Genomic DNA, 18,452 nt, shown 5'->3' with positions numbered 1-18,452 from the left:
GGGACGAAGTTGATGATTCACGCTTGTTATAATTCATACTTTATGAGAACAAGAAATTACATAGAACTGTTACGTCAATTCTTAAATAAGTTAAGTAAGGTTTGCAATTTTGGAACGAAAGTCCTAAGGATTACCCATACAACCATACATGTTATGAAATAGTTCTCACAAATATTTACCACTAAAATGAATTAAAAAAAGTTATGAAAAGTTGATATACATAGCAAGTTTCAAATAATAATTCTAGTTTGAACATTATGGAGTCATGTTTAGAGCACAATAAGAGTCGTGTCTGACTTTTAACATTTACCACTAAAATGAACTAAAAAAAAGTTATGAAAAGTTGATATACATAGCAAGTTTCAAATAATAATTCTAGTTTGAACATTATGGAGTCATGTTTAGAGCAGAATAAGAGTCGTGTCTGACTTTTAACATTTACCACTAAAATGAACTAAAAAAAAGTTATGAAAAGTTGATATACATAGCAAGTTTGAAATAATAATTCTAGTTTGAACATTATGGAGTCATGTTTAGAACACAATAACAGTCGATCAAGTTAAAAGTCAGACACGAGAATTGTACTTTATAGTATTCCTATCACTATCTTGTGGTTTTAGAAATACTAAAAATGGGAGGGCGTTAGTGAAAAAGAATACATGTTTGATGTGGAGGTAGAAAGAGGATCGTGTAGAGTGATTCTTCGTTGTATTTTTTACTTGAGTAATACATTTTTTTTTAGGGATACTTGAGTAATACATGAAGATGTCATGTTATTAAAATTAGGGTCATGTAACATTTCCCTTAAAATCAACCCTTTGTTTGTTCAAAACTAGTGTAACGCCCCGTGCCAAGCACGGGATACATTTTATTTAAATTTTTTTAACAGGGTTTATACATAGATAAGTTTTTTAGATATTGTTTGACTTTTTTAGTTTGATTTCATTCAGAATTTTGATATTATGTAGTACTTTATCTTCATATTTAAAATTAAGACAGAGTTGGCACGGACATGCCAACTCTGCTTAAAATAGTGAGAAAAAGTACAACATGCTTAAAATATAAAAATACTATAAATAATTACTATATTCTTAAAAATATATCTAATTAATAAGAGGTATGATTACCTCTGTTATAATCTACCATTATGGCTCTGCCCTCTCTTTAGAAATCTTCCGCCACCTCACCCCCTTTTTTCAAAACCTTCATCACTTACGATGTACCAACATGCAACGATGGTGCGATGAGTGGCGTCGTCCCCCCGCACCACCCTTTTTCCGGTTACCACAACCATTCGTGTCGTTTGTTTCCGATTCAACCAGTACCGCATCTGCTACGGGTGGTGGTTGCTTAGTTGTTGGTATTCGTAAATTGTTGGTTGTCACCGGCGATCTTGTTTGGTTCTGTGTGTTGGCTTCTCAATGGCAGAACTCCGCGTTGGTTTGGTTGAAACCCGAAAGGGTTCGTTCTTTATCCTATATTTTGCCACCGTTTTAGACCTTTTTCGCCGCCGTGTGGATTGGTTATGGTAAGTCATTCGAATCCTCCGTCTCCTCCCTTTCTTTGGAGGTGGTTGCGGTTCTATGTTGGGTCAGAAATAACTGTTAATTTGATGTTGATCATAGCAGTAAACAGTTAGTGCGTGTGAATTTGTTAATTACCGTGTTGGTGGTTGAATCTACTCCCCACTCTCAAGAATATGTATGTGTTCGTATCCCATTAATCCTTGATTGACATGAGACCGTGTTGCCGTTGTTGCAGGATGTTGATAGCACGTGATCCGATTTTGTATTGAAGATCGATCAATACGCCAAATTATAGACCCGATTTGCCCTCACAAACGTCTATCGTTAATGGTATTCGTTTGTTAGAATTAATTAGGGTTGAACCCACTTTGTTGATCTTTTTTTGATGTATTACCCATTAGGATGGATCCACTTGGATTGACTGGATCATATTTTTTGTCCTCTTAGATCTTATATAATTTTTTCCTTTTTTTAATAATATATATGAGCAATTGGCAATCGATTAAAGTAGGGTACCAACTTAATTGAGATTATTCTTTTTGCTCTTGTCTTATAAAAATATAATAAAAAAATCTACCACTTTGAATAAAGCTATTACTTTTTTTATTTAATCACTCTCGGATTTCAATTATAAAAAAAATATCCAAGTTCAAAAATTTACTTATATGCAATTAGTTTTCTCGAATGTTTCTAAAAAAATATAAAATTATGAAAAGTACCATCTATTGTAACTTGTTTCATGAGAATAAAAAAATATTAAAAATAAAACTTACATGAATTAAAATGTATATTAGGATAAATAACATTAAATAGAGTCAAAATAAGTTATATATATTTTTTTTTTTAATTTAAGATAATAAAATGTAGTTGTTTATTTGTTATATCTAAGATTGGAGAGAGTCCCTAAAAAATATTGGAGAGAGTATTTCTCTCCAAAGCAAATTATCTCTAGTGAGAAAAATTTCAGAAAACAATTTTATTTAATCTCATATCTTAATTTTTTTTAATTAGAGATCAAGCGTCACAAATTAAAACAATCTAACCTAATTTCGTTATGTTTTAGTGTAGTTTTTTTTTTTGAGAGATGTTTTAGTGTAGTTATGATTTCCAATTCATCGTTTCCCCTTTTTTCCAAGCAAACACTTCATCCTTTTAATGTTCCTAACCGAAATCCACAAACTAAAACCTCGATCAAACATGGGGAAAAAAAGGTAGGAGATCTATGTCAACCCACTCAATTTCATGCAAGTTCTTCAACTCCAATGGTGATCATAAGAGTAAGATTAAAAAATTCTTCTAGTATGCTAATGTGGGATAGATCAGGCAACTAAAAATAAAGGTACTTAACTTTTGAAACAAATAAAATGGTTCAAGTAAATGAATAAATATGTACCTTTTAATGGTATTAAATAATCAAGTTGATAGTTATAAATACTTACCTAGGAACAACTTAACTTTTGCAACAAAATTGTCAGATTCGCCTTTTTAAATTTACCGGAAGATAGAAAAAAGAGTACGTTCAAACTGACATCTCTTAAAAATTAATTGACAAATAATTAAAATAATAATTAAATATCATAATGTATTATATATTAAAAATGAAAACAAATAGATTTTACCCATTCGAATTCAAGTTAATGTTCTTGTAATGTATCTTTGTATTCTCCTTCAATATCCACCACAATTGGTTTAATTTCTTTCATTCTTCAAGGCTTACTTAAGTAAAAATTATTTTATTGAATCCTTATTATTTTGAGTGTGGAGAGAGTGCGGAAGCTAGTAAAGTCAATTGGTTTAAGTGAGATAAGGTGTGTCTTGGTCGATATAGTTGTTGCTTGAGGGATCATATAATGCAGAATTTTAATTTATCTTTGTTACGTGAATAGTTTTGGAGGCTGATATGGATCAATGAGTTTGCATTTTAGAGTTTTAGCTTCTTAGAATAGGTTGGGTGAGTTCATGTGAAGAGTGAGGACAATTAGGCGTATGTGTGGTAAAATTACTTCCATGGTGTTAAAATAGAGGCGAAGATGGGGATTAGAAATTGGTTTGATGACAACTTGATGATAGTGGAGAGTAATGAGAAAAATACTCCTTTTTTTGCAATGATTCGTGGTTGTAGAGTGGTCCTTTGTGTGATATATTTAGAAGAACTTTTGAGTTATATCAAAATAACTCTATGCCATTTAAGGAGATACGTAGGTTAGGGTTGGATGGGGTGGAGACGGTGTCATGGAATTTTTCTTGGAATGAGGTGCAGGGGATATATTGTTGTTATTTGTTGGACAATATTATTTTTAAGGCTAGCGTTTTTTATAAGTTTCTTTAAAGTTGATCGTGGTGAAAGGTACCCTGACAAAGGGGTATATCATCTAGTTGCAAGTGGAGCATGATGAACCTATGGCTCTAAAAAATCTCATTAGGAACAAAGTAGCTCCTCTAAACGTCTCTCTCTTTTCGTGGAGGCTCTTGAATATCTGAATTCTAATAAATGGCAACTTAGCTTGATGGAGTATTTAAAATATGAACTTATTTTTATGTTCTGGCAGATGTGAAAAAGAGGAGAATTATCTTTTTTATTTTTAGTGTGAATTCTTTGGTAGCATATGACATAATATTCTAAAGTGGTTGGAATTATTGTGTTCTTCCAATTAATTATTGTCAGGGTACTCTTCATTTCAGTGGTTCTCAATTGTTCCAAAAAAATTTGTTTTAGTTTTCAGTTGATTTTGCCGACTTGCATTTGGATTATTTTGGAAAGAAAAAAATTCTTACATTTTTGTCACAAGAACCAGTTTATGGTGTTGTTAGATAAATTATATTTCTCGTTTATTGGATACAAAATGCTAAGCAATCATGTATGTATTTTGAGTTGAACTGTTGGTGGAATAATCTTTCTACTTCTCTTGGTTATTCTACCTCATGATTTGATTCTTTTGTATCTATGCATCTTGAACTTTGTATTTTCCTTTATTGCGCACATCTTGTGCTTGAAGTGTTTTTAATATAATTGATTTGAGGTCTTCATACAAACAAAATCCACCGCAGTCAAGACACCAACTACATCAATATATAACTTATTTCATGTTGTTAGAAAGGGATGGGGGTTTGAAATTAGTTTGATGATAAAAATATGATTCAAATTACATTTCATGTCGTAAGAATCATTAAAAACATCATATGCAGTGTAAACGAATACATGTTTGTAGGGACCAAAGAAGATTTAGATATTTTGATTTTTGTGTTAATTGTAAAATTCAGTTTTTATTCGTTGTGTGATGGTTTATACAAACCACTGTTGCAAGCAAAATCAAATGAGGAAATCGTGAACACCATTCCCTCTTGGAGTTGCTCCTTGAACTTGTAGATCAATGTTCTTCGTATAAACGCACCTATTCGATCACCCTAGATAACAAAGATTAAAATACTATACTTTAAACAAAAACAAAAACAAAAACAAAAAACAAAAACAATATGAAAAAAGTACATTTCGATCCATTAGAACCAACTCCATAGAAAATGATAGTTTTTTCTTTTTGTAGTCTTGAACAAACCAAACACGAACAACCATCACAACCAATGTCCACGATTATTTTCTCGGCCAAACATTAGAGATGAAGTCGTGTTTGGTAGACGTTTTTCTTTGCAATAGAAAAAAATAAAAAAATTACTTAGAATATAGATATCAGAGAACCAGAGAACAAAAATAGAAGAACTATATTTTGTGATTATTGTGTACTCGTACCCAAAAGCGCTACTATTTATATAGAAAAATAGTATCATAACGGTTAATATCTATTAATTATTAATTTGACCGTTTTAAAATTAATATTATCAACGTATTTAGTATTATAAAATGTGTATTAAATAATTAGATTATATTTCATGTAACCTACAAAAAATTAATTTCATAACATTTAAAATTCAATAATATCTTATTAATATTAAGTAATATAATTTTGTAACGAATAAAAATTAATTATATAACCTTAAAACCTATTTACTACAATTAAATTTTTAATTAGTAGGTTACTATCATAGTGTAACAGACCAAAATTCAAAAAATAATTTATTCAAGTTATTTATTATAATTTTGTAACTTACCAAATTTTTAATGTATTATATAAATGTTAATCGAATAATAATTATATTAATAATCATTTGATTGTAACGTACAAATTTTTAATGTATAATATAATTTTTAATCGAAACAATTATTATATTAATAATTATTTGATTGTAGCCAACTGTGTATTTTATGTACAAATTAATGATTAATAAAAAACAGTTTTTAATAATAATTATAATTATTAAGTTTGTATTAAAAATTAGGAGAAACTTTTGGAACAAATGCCAAGTATGATTATGATGATGTGGACATCTTTAGAGGAGAGGATTTTGGAATAGGCTATTTCTAAAAACTCTAAATTGTTAGTATAAAGATTAATCAAAATGTGTTTAGAGATTAATAAATGCAGATGAGTCAAGTTGAAGCATCAAATTCGTCCATTTTAAACTTGAAGACCAAAATCGCACAATTAAGAAACATGAGATAATAGTGTAATTAAGGATTACGATTTGCTGAGTCAGTAAAGTAACATTGTCATGCTATTACGTTTTAGTGACTATTCAAATAAGATCGGACATTCCTAATTTGAGCTCAATATTTAAGAATGATAAAATAAAAATTAAATCTTTTGTTGAGAGGAAATGTGAGTCATGTCTTGACAGGTGAATATAAACGTGTCTATAATGAATTCAAGATATAGATTAGGAGTATGTCACCAAACTCAACTAAGTGACTAATACACGCAATACAGTATGTTTTACTCAAGTAATTAACATTAACCATCGGCATCATTCACCGAGTTCTATTTGGATCGATGGCGACGGAGGAGCAACACCGTAAGACCACCTTCGACGGTGGTTGGTTAGCAGCCAGGTCTACTGAAATCAACTTCACCGGAATTCAGCTCACCACTACCCACCCTCCAACTTCCTCCACTCCCCCGTGGATTGAAGCCGTCGTTCCCGGAACGTAATCTTCTACTTTCATTCTTTCTTTTTATCTTGTCAGTGATGCTTATTCGCTTACATTGTTCTTCATTGATTTGATTTCACAGTGTTCTAGCTACCTTAGTGAAGAACAAGGTGGTGCCAGATCCTTTTTATGGACTTCAAAATCAAACTATCATAGACATTGCTGATTCTGGAAGAGACTTTTACACTTTCTGGTTTTTTACAACCTTTCAATGCAACCTTGTACGTGTTTTCTAATTCTTCCCTATTTCATTTTATTTTCATTCTATTTATGGCTTATATTCAGTTATTCATGTTTGATGATACTTTCAAGTTTGTGAAACAATAAGCTATAAGATCAAACACTATTTGAATCAGCTTATCAAAAACAGGATGAGCTCGTTAGAGAAAAATTGTATCCAAATAACTGTATTTTGATCGTATGAGCTTATACACCATAAACTATGCTATAAGCTCGTGATTAGACCTTTCTAGACACACTCCTAATGTCCAAGTAGCAATCATATTTTGAATATAGAAAGGTGTTTGATAATCTTGTTTTTGATGGATGGAGATGGACATTAGTAATCACTAATTAAGTGATTTTTTGCAGTCAACTAACCAGTACTGTGATCTGAACTTTCGTGGAATCAATTACTCAGCTGATGTGTATTTAAATGGCCATAAAACCGTTCTTCCAAAAGGAATGTTTCGAAGACACTCTATTGATGTCACTGATATTCTTCATCCTGATGGCAATAACCTGCTTGCTGTTCTTGTTCATCCTCCGGATCATCCTGGGACGATTCCTCCCGAAGGGGGTCAAGGCGGTGATCATGAGGTCGGTAGTTAAATTAGTATTTGATCCCTTAATTTTATGCTTTCTAATTACATAACTTTTATGAAAGCTTTGAGTATGAGTTCAGGCGTTTCTAGAGGCTGAAATCAGTTATGAGTTGAGGGAGGGAGAGGCTGTGAGAGAGGAAAAGGGGACATGCATGTGGAATATCTAATTCAGTTTCTTTGTTGTTTTGTAGATAGGAAAGGACGTGACCACACAGTATGTTGAAGGTTGGGACTGGATGGCTCCTATTAGGTGACATTGCTATTACTTGTAATTTGTTAATAGCTTTCTTTTTTTGTAAGTGATTATTGAATTTTCTTTGATTTTAAAACCTTTGTCACTATTTTTCTAGTTTGGTTAGGCAATGCCCGGTATATATAAAGAAATCGAAGGGCTTTTGGGTGTAACTTTTGACTATTTGAAATATTAAGAGAATTGGAACTATGAAGAGGGCATGCAAAGGCAAATGTACCTATACCTAATGCAAGTGTTAAATTTTTTTGCAGAGATAGGAATACTGGAATATGGGACGAGGTTTCCATTTCCATTACTGGGGTGAGTAGTGTTATTTAGTTTAGTTCATTCCAATGGCTATAATATTCTAATTTTTTTCTTTCACATATGTATTTGCAATAGACATTATCTAAGCCTTTCATTTCTCTCCCTCTTCTTCTCTGTTTGATACATTATTGGTCCTAGTTCTTTTGTGATTCATGGTTGAGTATTGTTGAAATCCAAATCCAAGCGTATGTATTGGCTTTATTAAACATGATTTGCGGAGTCACTAAGATGTCTGTAAAACTAAACCAGAATATTACAGGGGTATGGGGTAAACATCATAATTGTTATGTTAATTTTGAGTTAGGATCCTCTCCATTTAGGATCTTCTCCATTTGGAGAGATAAAAACACAAAAGTTTGAAGAAAGCATAAAATAATTAACGGTGGTGGGACCCACTTAGTGGTAGGACCCACCGTCTATTTTTTATGTCTATCTCTCTCTAAATGACATCCTCCATTTCTTTTGAGAAATCGAGAGGATCCTTACTCATTAATTTTACACATACATTCCATAAATCTGATCATGCATCCTCTAGTTTTTATTTTTATTTTATTTTTATTTTTATTATGTATGGTACTTCGGTTGTTGTTTGGTAGGTTGATTGCAGTGTCTGTATTTGGTGCAGCCTGTAAAAATAATCGATCCTCACCTGGTTTCGTCATTCTTTGACAATTATGAGAGAGCATATTTGCACACAACAACTGAATTGGAAAACAGGAGCTCCTGGACAGCCGAGTGTTCTTTGACTGTCCAAGTGACAATGGAACTTGAGGATAACATTTGTTTGGTAGAGCATCTTCAAACACAAAACCTCCCAGTTCCTGCAAACTCACGGGTGCAATATACATTTCCTGAGGTCAGTAACAACATTCACTGTGTTATGCAAAGTTTTGTCCATTGTGTGTCTATAAATCTTCAACTCGTTCAAAGGACTTGATCATTAATTGTAAAAGTCTCGATCAACAATGTTGGCAATATGAGGCAATGTATCCCATATCACCACCCTATTCTTGAGTCTTGAGAAATGCTCTTTGACAACTATGGTACAAACTTGTCTATGTGGCATGTTTAATGTTTGTGCTGTATAGGTGTGTCTAACTTTTAGATAGCTCTAATTCACTGTGATTATAATTTCTTGAGTTAGCTGTCATACAGGCTGTTCTTGTGCTATAAATAGACAACCTTTAATATACTGCTGATCGTTACCATATTCAGAGTACCCTAAATACTAGATTACTCTTATATTGTTTTACTTATCTAATGAGCAAAGGTTTACGTATGGTGGGGGTAATTTGTTGAAGATATATTAGAAATTTTTAAGATATTTGAATTCATCACCTGTAAGTTGTACATAATGCCCTTTACCGAGTTTGAAAGCTGACAGCAAAAATATTTAAAGCTGCCCCAATGATCATAAGGACTGCCCTATTTTTTCAACAAGCATATGCAAACCTGGATAGATAAAGCAACGTACATAAAATTTTAATAAAGCAGCCCAAGTAGTCATAAGTACAGCCTTTTTTTTTTTAACATCCTGGATATAGTATTTTCTAGCATCCTTTTACTACTAATCTTGCTAACTTGTATGTATCAGGGTTTAAGTTTCTATGCTTATGTTCAAGTGTTAATTTGTTGCATCAACAGCTTTTCTTCTACAAGCCCAATTTATGGTGGCCCAATGGAATGGGGAAGCAATCTTTGTACAACGTTGTCATTAGCATTGATGTTAAAGGATTTGGCGAGTCTGATTCATGGAGCCATCTCTTTGGCTTCCGCAAAATTGAGAGCCATATTGATGATGCTACAGGTGGAAGGTATAGTGATTATTCATATTTCTTCAATGTTTTCTATCTTTCACTAAATACAATTAGTTCAATCTTTAAACTGTCTGCACGTATGTTTTGCTGCATGTATCTTATTTTTAGGCTATTTAAAGTCAACGGAGAACCAGTTTTTATTCGAGGGGGTAACTGGATATTGTCTGATGGGTTACTGCGGCTTTCGAAGAAGCGGTATGATACAGATATCAAGTTTCACGCAGATATGAATTTTAACATGATAAGATGCTGGGGTGGTGGACTGACAGAAAGGCCAGAATTTTATCATTATTGTGATTATTATGGCCTTCTGGTAAGCTTCAGCCTTTATAGTGCATGTTATTTATTTTTTTCTTTCTTTTTTCCTGTTATATTTTTAATGAATTTGTTATATTAATTCTACTTGGCTGTATGCATATATGGTTTGTTCACGTTCTTATGCATTCTAAGTGCTTGTGTGTGAATAACTTTAGGAAGAATAGAATACAACAAACTCTTGATTTAAGTACCTTAGGTCAATTATACAAAATAACAAAGAGATATGAAGATTTCAACCATAACTCCATAAGCCTCAAGTTGGGTGGATTTAGCAGATGAATACTTTGGGTATAATTCGTGATAGAAAATTAGACTCAAACTTGAAGAGAAGTTTTACCTTACAACTTCAAGAGTTGTAAATTGTAATGCTACGTAGGACTGAATGTTTGATGATAAAGAGCCAACAGAAAATAAACTCAATGCTATAGAGATGAGAATGTTAAAATGGATGAGTGGTCAGACAAGAGTTAATATAATTAAGAATACAATTATTAGTGAGAAAATTTAGATTGTGCCCACTGTTCAAAGGATGGTAGAATCTTGCCTTAGGTAGTTTGAATATATATGCGGAAAAAACTAATGCAGAAGTAGAGGGAGACAAAAAAAAAACTATTCAACAGACCATTAAGAGAGAGGCAAAAAACTACCTTCTAACTTAATACATGACAGGAACCATTGACAGCATTCCCCGCCAAGTGGCACAAGACTTTGTTGTTGATGCTGATTGTTGTTCTATATCGTTGTTGTTTCTAGAGGGGGATTCTAATTGAATGGTCTGTTTGGGTTATGGGATCTTCTGCTTATGATGTGATTTATCCATATCCTATGTACAAATATTTTAATGTTAAGGCTTGGTTGTTGTTATTTTCTGAAAAGTGAATTTAACTGGTCACAGTTTATTTAACTGATTTAGATGCTTATACAACTTAACCTGATGACCCTTCGTCACATCCAATTTTTTAGGCTTATAGAAAAATATCCCATTTTTTAGTTCTTTGATAAATTACACTAGTGGTGGTATTGGTTTTCAAAATTAATCATTTTACTGTTTTAAATTTTGTAGGTATGGCAAGAGTTCTGGATCACAGGGGATGTTGATGGACGTGGAGTCCCAATATCTAATCCAGATGGTCCACTGGATCATGACCTTTTCTTGTTTTGTGCAAGAGACACAGTCAAGCTTCTAAGAAATCATCCTAGTCTTGCCCTATGGGTTGGCGGAAATGAACAAACTCCTCCATGTGATATAAACGCTACTCTGAAAGCTGATCTGAAGCTTCATCCTAATTTTGAAAGTGCAGATGAAAATATCAAATCTGCGGGAGACTTGTCCCCGGTGTTGAGGGATCCTAGCCAATACCTTGATGGTACACGCGTTTACATACAAGGTTCAATGTGGGATGGCTTTGCTGATGGGATGGGGAACTTCACTGATGGTCCTTATGAAATTCAAAATCCTGAAGATTTCTTCAAGGATAACTTTTATGATTATGGATTCAATCCAGAGGTTGGTTCTGTGGGAATGCCAGTTGCATCAACCATAAGAGCAACAATGCCGCCAGAAGGATGGCAGATACCGGTGTTTAAGAAACTTCCCAATGGTTATGTAGAAGAGGTTCCAAATCCCATATGGGAATACCATAAATACATTCCTTATTCAAAACCAAACAAGGTTCACGATCAGATTCAACTTTATGGCACTGTAAGAGATCTTGATGATTTCTGTTTGAAAGTAAGTGAAACCTTCGTCCCGGTGGTCATCACTGATACATTTTTCATCATCTTATTTTCGTTGTTCTTAAGTTGAAGTTGATATTTTTATACCATAATTTTCTCAGGCACAACTTGTTAACTACATACAATATAGAGCTCTTCTGGAGGGGTGGACATCTAGAATGTGGAGTAAATATACAGGTGTATTGATATGGAAGACACAAAATCCTTGGACTGGTTTGAGAGGTCAATTTTATGATCATTTACTTGACCAAACAGCGGGTTTCTATGGTTGTCGATGTGCTGCAGAACCCATTCATGTACAACTTAATCTGGCTACGTATTTTATAGAGGTAAATTTCTAACCAAAGTTCCTAGTTTTATGAGTTCAAGATACAAAGAGGTTTGTTATTTTACCAAATACAAAAACCGCAACAGAAGCCTTTTGCCACTAAGATACGTGTGACTGTAAATAGTAACAAATTAAAATGATAGGGTGCCAAAGTAACAAATTAAAAAGATTAGAAGTGTAACAAACTGGTCAAAATTTCATTATTCACAATTTGTATTGCAATTTATTACTTAATCCAGTTATGTAGGAATAGTTTATTAATGGTTTTGTATCATGTTATCTTCCTTTTCAAAACAGGTTGTTAATACTACCTCAGAAGAATTGTCTAATGTAGCTGTTGAAGCTTCAGTGTGGGATCTCGAAGGAACACGTCCATACTACAAAGTTCATGAAAATCTCTCTTTGCTACCAAAAAAGGTTGCACCTATTGTTGAAATGAAGTATCCAGAGTCAAAAAATCCAAAGCCTGTCTACTTTCTTCTTCTCAGACTCTACAACATGTCAGATCATAAAATTATATCTAGAAACTTTTATTGGTTTCATCCTTCTGGTGGAGACTACTCCTTGTTGGAGCCATATAGGAAGAAGAAAATACCTCTAAAGATAACGTCAAAGATTTCAGTTGACGAGTCTACTTATAATATTCAAGTGAATGTGACAAACACATCTGAAAAATCAAACTCTAAAATTCCAATGCTAGGGTACAGTTCAACAGCTAGTGCTTGTGGGGTTGGAAAAGAAGACGAAACTGGCTGGTTCAATAGGATACAAAGATGTTTTGCTGGGAAAAATGATGGTTTGAAATTTTCTGAAATAAATGGGGATGATGTTGGTGTTGCTTTCTTTCTTCATCTCTCTGTTCATGCTTCAAAGACGGAATATAAAGAGGGCGAAGACACGAGAATTCTTCCAGTTCATTACTCTGATAACTATTTTTCACTGGTCCCAGGAGAGAGCATGCCTGTTAATATATCTTTTGAGGTCCCTCAGGGTGTCACTCCTAGAGTTACTCTTGATGGCTGGAACTACGATGGAAGACAACAATCCATTCTTGAAATTGTATGATAATCGCAAACAACCTTGTAAAATGATCAAGTTGTGTGTAATTTCTAAATAATAAATGCACTAGAAAGAGACAATCTATGTATATGATTTTGATTTGTTTTTTTGCTATATTTTTTAACGTCAAATGAGTGTAAAAACCTTCTAGCAATCACTTTTCAATGATTTGAGACAATCTTTCTAAAAATAAAAATCAAATGAACTTTTTGGATTATGAGTAGAAGAGGGACGAAAGTTGGTAAGTGAATGATGTAGTACAAGGAGTTGCCAGATATATCAATCGTGTATGGAGCGGCAGTTAGTTGTCGTTGAGTGAACTGCCGCTGACTCAATTAACTGACGCTAACTTAAGCGAATAATAGTTAACTTTTGTTAAGGATGCTTTCGTCGGTTTTAAGTGTTTGAGAGCAAATTGTCGATGACTAAAGAGCAACTTTCGTAAATCTATGTATTGAAAGACATCTCATAGATCTATATTTTAAAAACTTTACTACAAAATTAAATAAATATATATTGGGCCAATAGTGAATGTAAATCTATATATTAGCCCAACGAATAAAGGGTAACATAGACATTTTATTCTTATGTAGAGTTTAAGATAGACGAAATAAAATTAGTCATTTAAAACTACACATAAGTGGATGACCAATAACATCATCCAACCTAACAATTTTGATATTTTTGTCAATTGAAATAAGATTTGTAGACTGTTCCTTTTATTTAAAAGGATAAATGTTATCTACATGCTCCATTAATTAAGCTTCTAAAAAGATAACAAAAATCATTAGCTTTTGACCACCTTCGGTATAAAAGGGTTACAAGTAAAACTTTTTTACATAGACATCCAATCAAATCATATCATAGATAATGTTACTGGATTGGATTGGATTGGATGCATATGCACATTATCTAAACGAATTAATTCCTAAAACAATTGGCAACTCACAACTTGCTATGTTAATAACATGACCCATACGCTTCAATAAAGTCCAAAGCAATGTGGAATAGCTTCTACCCACACACCATCCCTAACCAAACATAAAAGAAACCTGACTGGTACCCCAATATTCCAGATAAACTTACAATAGGATACAGTGTATCTATTCAAAATTTATTATTAACTATTAAGGCTAATGTCCATAATTGAATAGGTCGGCTCACTCTTCACTTGAAGAGCTGAAGAAGTAATATGAGAATGGTCCATAGCATCATTCATAATTTCAGAGAGATGTGCCAGAAGAAGAACCTTTGTTGGCTCTTTTCTACAAGGAAAAAAAAAAATCAGTTCTTAGCATGACCTTGAAATCAATATTCAACTGCCTTATAAAAAAATGATGTGCAACACTGCATAAACCATCATCCACTCAACCTACCTGTTCTGCCACTTTTGTTGCTGCTGACTCAAGCAGTTGACCCCCCACAATGTGTAGCATACTTCGTAACACAGTATGCCTGGGTATTTCATCTCTAGAACAAATGACATGAAAATTGACAAAACAAAAAGCTTAGTAAGTAATATGGGGAAAGCATTGGAGTTAGAGACACACACACACATCTTATATTTGGCAAATAAAAATTGAAGCTCGGCGGCTAGGTGAAGATGGGGAATCAAGAAAGGAAACATGAGGTCATATGGCACCACCGGTGGTCTACTAGAAGTGATTGGGGGTCTAGGCGGTTGATTGACAGTCATCTGCTGCTGCTGCTGCACCGTAGATGGGTCCATAGAAGCAACCAACTGCACTGCACTTGAGATAATAATAACATATATAAAAGAAGCATCAGAACTTAAAAGGATTTGGTTGATTATTTGTTTGTTCTACTAAAAACGTTTAGAATCACAGACATGATTAATAGAATTGATTTGATAGCAAAGAAGATGGGATCCATAAATCATATAAAACAGATGCAATGTATTAAACCATGACAGATGCACTACTCCATGAAAGCAGTTCAGACCACAGAGAAAAACATGGATTTCCATCCATAATACAGACTAATAATAATAGGAAATCCCAGGAATTAATAATCTATATATTAAACCAAGACATTATTATTATTATAGTATTTGAAACAAATTGAATGGGAAGTTTGGTGCATGAAATGCATGAAGATGAACATCACAAATCACAATACCTAAATTTCTTCTATCATCAGCTTTCCATTTTCCAATAACAAAACAAGGGTTGGGGTTGGGGTTGGGGTTGTGGTCAGGGTAAAACAAAAGACATAAAATTACAGAAAACATAAATTGATTGATTGATTTGAAATCCAGAAAACATAAATTACTGAACCAATCAAAAGAAGCCATGAAAAGGTAAGAACGAAATTATAACTACGAACTCACCACGAAAATAATATGAATGGATGAAAGGAAGTTGAGACTTGAGAGACGGAAGAGGGTTTTTTCGTTTGTGTTGTTCAATCTGATCGAGCGTTTATTGCATGGGTCTTGTTAAAAAAATGTCATATCATAAGGACACCCTTAGAAAGAAATTATTCTTTAAAAAAAATGAAAGACTTCAATTTTCAATGTAATAAATGCATAAATTTTTATAAAACTTTACCAATTTTAAGCGGTTAAAGTACTCCATGCACTCGTTAATATTTTCCTTATTTTATTTCATTTCATTATATGCCAGTCGTGCTGTTTTCCAATAAAATCAAAACATGTGTACTTCAATATTCTCCCTCCTTTACATTCATACCTATCAACGATTGAAACCGGCAAATAGCATCACCCACAAGTTGTGGGCCACAACTAACCTAATTTATTTTTTGATAGTGGTCGAGGTTTGAACTATGAACATTGTATATTTTATGCATTGTCTCAACCAACTGAACTAATCTTACGAGGATCCACAACTAACCTAATTGAAACACCATACCATCTTCTCGAAATTAATCGGTACTTACAAAAATAAAGTTGTGGAAATTCAAATTTTACATCTTGGATCTAAAATCATTTTTTTCACTTTCGATCTTAACTCGTAGCAATACTCACTCTATGATTTACAAAATTTACAACCTCCTCTGTTTGTCTCCCTTTTATTTTGAAAGATTGTTTGATTGTGATGAAAAGTAAATAGGTTTCTAATTCACATTTTTAATGCAGAAAATTGCTTTTTCGACATAGAAAACTTCATAAAGACATAAGTAAAATACATTTATGCCCCTAGCGGCAGTTAACAGCCGTTCAAGAATACACCGGCAATTAACAACCGCTGGAGCTAGTGGCAGTTAACTGCCGCTCCCACCAGTTAGCAGAATCAGTGCAGCCTGCACTGGTTTTTTCCAGAAAATTTGTCCTGTTTTACCTATAATTTCAAAAGGCAATTCAGGAGGAAATCAAACCGAAACAACAACATCGAGCAATCACAAACTTCAATATTTCATAGTTTATCGATTATTCGGTAACATTACACAAAACCGATAATGCGTTAACGTTTTATAATTGTTTGAAATCCGTCAAATTTTCCATATTATGCAACACATTACACGTAATGTACATTAATTACTAATAAATGCGAAACTCAAATATATATATATATATATATATATATATATATATATATATATATATATATATATATATAGTTAAAGGTTAGTTACATATCACCCAAAAAATTGGTCATTACATTATATATCCCAAAAAATACGTCGGCGCGTATCGACCAAAAAATGGATTAACACCGACCAAAAAGTGTCATAATTCATCTAACAAAAGCAAATCATCTAAATGTTCCAGAACATCTTCAAATTCTTCGTTTCCTTTAACCGGTGTGTCATCAAACATAATTGAATTGTCTTCATTTGTTGGTTTTTTTGGTGGAACCGGTCTCTTTTTGTCCTCAATCTCCATGAGTGCTCGAAAACGATCGTGTTGATCCAAGAATTCATCCTCCCATGTTGTCGCCTCTTCGCTCCTGTGTAGCTTCCACTCCGTGGATGATGGAGGTAATGGACAACCATCTTTCAATGAAAGAATGACAAAATGATTTGAGATTAAACCAAGGCAAATCATGTTGCTTTTTGGATTAACCGGAGGCACACCTCTAAGTGGGAAAAAAGTCTCGGAGACTTCAATATCAAGGGTAGTCATCTCCACCACCGGCTTATTGTAACAAGATGCAACGATGTGTCTCATATCCGGCAATGTCAACCATTTGTCGGGAGGTGCAAAGCTACTAGGATTTTTGGGGGATGCAATCCATCCAAAATGTACTTGTAACGGTCCTCGCTCGCATATACCTCGATGTATTTGTTCATGTGCTCTTTCAACTCTTTAATAAGTGATCTCCGCACCATAACATGACTTTCTTCCGTCAAACCCACGCGTTCGACAATAGCCCTAAACCGACAATGTCCGTCACCAATAACATCCACAATTTCCTCAATGTATGGTCTCATGAATTTTGGCATGTAATACATAGGATTCGATGAATCATAATTTCTTGAAACCAAGCTAGGCTTAGGAACTGGAACCGGAGAAATGCCAATGCGAGCACCTTTTCTTTTAGGTTGTGAAGATTTTTTTCGTGGTGAAGATTGACTTTTCGGATGTTGAGAATCAATAGTCTTCCACTTAGATGGGATCCTACGTGTAGTTTTGATTTTTTTGGGAGCTCCTTTGGTTGGCACCTTTTTTGGAGGTGGTGACAACATTGTGGTCTCCGGAAACGCTAACAACCGCATACCCTCTTTGATTTCTAGTTTCATTTGGAACGGAACTCTTTCGAGACGTTCTTGGATACCACGCCACTCCTCCGCGACCGAAAACAAATCTTCATTACTTTCTTCTTCACCCATATACAACTTATGCCAATGCGGGTGTATCTCATCCAATCGAATGGGCTTGTTGTGACGGATTTTCATAGCAATGACGCATGCATAAGGTAGGCCATACGACGTCCTTTGAACACAACCTCAAGTTTTCTTCTCGATGCACAAGGTTTTCCTAGCACGCGCTTCCTCCACAAAGATAAAATTCATGGCTTGTCTAGACATGTGACCCCCCAACCCGAAGTACAAAGTGACATCTTTGTACCTATGTTCCAAGACCGTAACGCTCCTACCAAACGATGATTGTATCTCCCCAAATTGGTTTGCCAACATCTCATCTATTTTACGCCAACAAGTACCCAAATCACCTTTGGAGGTGGACAAATATTCTTTCACCACACCATGAGCTCTTTCAACTCTATTTGTGGTCCTACACCCAAGATGTAGCACAAGGTCCG

The 18,452-nt window shown here is 33.8% G+C and overlaps 2 protein-coding genes across 3 annotated transcripts; one reads left to right on the top strand and one right to left on the bottom strand.

The window, feature by feature from the left end:
* The first annotated feature begins 6,287 nt into the window (after window positions 1-6,287).
* LOC11430551 (mannosylglycoprotein endo-beta-mannosidase) lies at window positions 6,288-13,363 on the top strand. Its single transcript, XM_003626246.4, has 11 exons — window positions 6,288-6,564; window positions 6,650-6,788; window positions 7,159-7,386; window positions 7,583-7,641; window positions 7,896-7,944; window positions 8,576-8,806; window positions 9,595-9,764; window positions 9,876-10,080; window positions 11,149-11,817; window positions 11,924-12,151; window positions 12,448-13,363. The coding sequence occupies exons 1-11, from the start codon at window positions 6,410-6,412 to the stop codon at window positions 13,213-13,215; spliced, it is 2,901 nt and encodes a 966-aa protein (XP_003626294.1). The 5' UTR covers window positions 6,288-6,409; the 3' UTR covers window positions 13,216-13,363.
* Window positions 13,364-13,984: 621 nt separating this feature from the next.
* On the bottom strand, window positions 13,985-15,672 carry LOC11431311 (uncharacterized). 2 transcript variants are annotated; one of them, XR_003007300.2, is made up of 3 exons: window positions 15,560-15,672; window positions 14,586-14,955; window positions 13,985-14,474 (listed from the first exon to the last, which is right to left on the bottom strand). XR_003007300.2 is itself a non-coding variant. In XM_039827490.1 (2 exons), the coding sequence occupies exons 1-2, from the start codon at window positions 14,936-14,938 to the stop codon at window positions 14,330-14,332; spliced, it is 498 nt and encodes a 165-aa protein (XP_039683424.1). In that variant the 5' UTR covers window positions 14,939-15,672; the 3' UTR covers window positions 13,985-14,329. The 2 variants fall into 2 exon arrangements, 1 of the variants encoding a protein (XP_039683424.1); XM_039827490.1 differs by having other exon boundaries at window positions 14,586-15,672.
* Window positions 15,673-18,452: the final 2,780 nt, after the last annotated feature.

The sequence above is a fragment of the Medicago truncatula genome, chromosome 7 (genome assembly GCF_003473485.1).
Source record: "Medicago truncatula cultivar Jemalong A17 chromosome 7, MtrunA17r5.0-ANR, whole genome shotgun sequence".
NCBI classification, from domain to species: domain Eukaryota; kingdom Viridiplantae; phylum Streptophyta; class Magnoliopsida; order Fabales; family Fabaceae; genus Medicago; species Medicago truncatula.
Note: the sequence above shows the minus strand (reverse complement) of the source record. Positions and strands in the feature narration are given on the sequence as shown.

Bases quoted from the DNA above. Each gene is read 5' to 3' on its own strand.
- LOC11430551 (XM_003626246.4), top strand. From the start codon at position 6,410: ATGGCGACGGAGGAGCAACACCGTAAGACCACCTTCGACGGTGGTTGG. The intron at 7,945-8,575 runs GTGAGTAGTGTT...TATTTGGTGCAG, and splicing joins TTTCCATTTCCATTACTGGG to CCTGTAAAAATAATCGATCC. The intron at 11,818-11,923 runs GTAAGTGAAACC...TAATTTTCTCAG, and splicing joins TTGATGATTTCTGTTTGAAA to GCACAACTTGTTAACTACAT.
- LOC11431311 (XM_039827490.1), bottom strand. From the start codon at position 14,938: ATGGACCCATCTACGGTGCAGCAGCAGCAGCAGATGACTGTCAATCAA. The intron at 14,475-14,585 runs GTAGGTTGAGTG...TTTTCCTTGTAG, and splicing joins CAACAAAAGTGGCAGAACAG to AAAAGAGCCAACAAAGGTTC.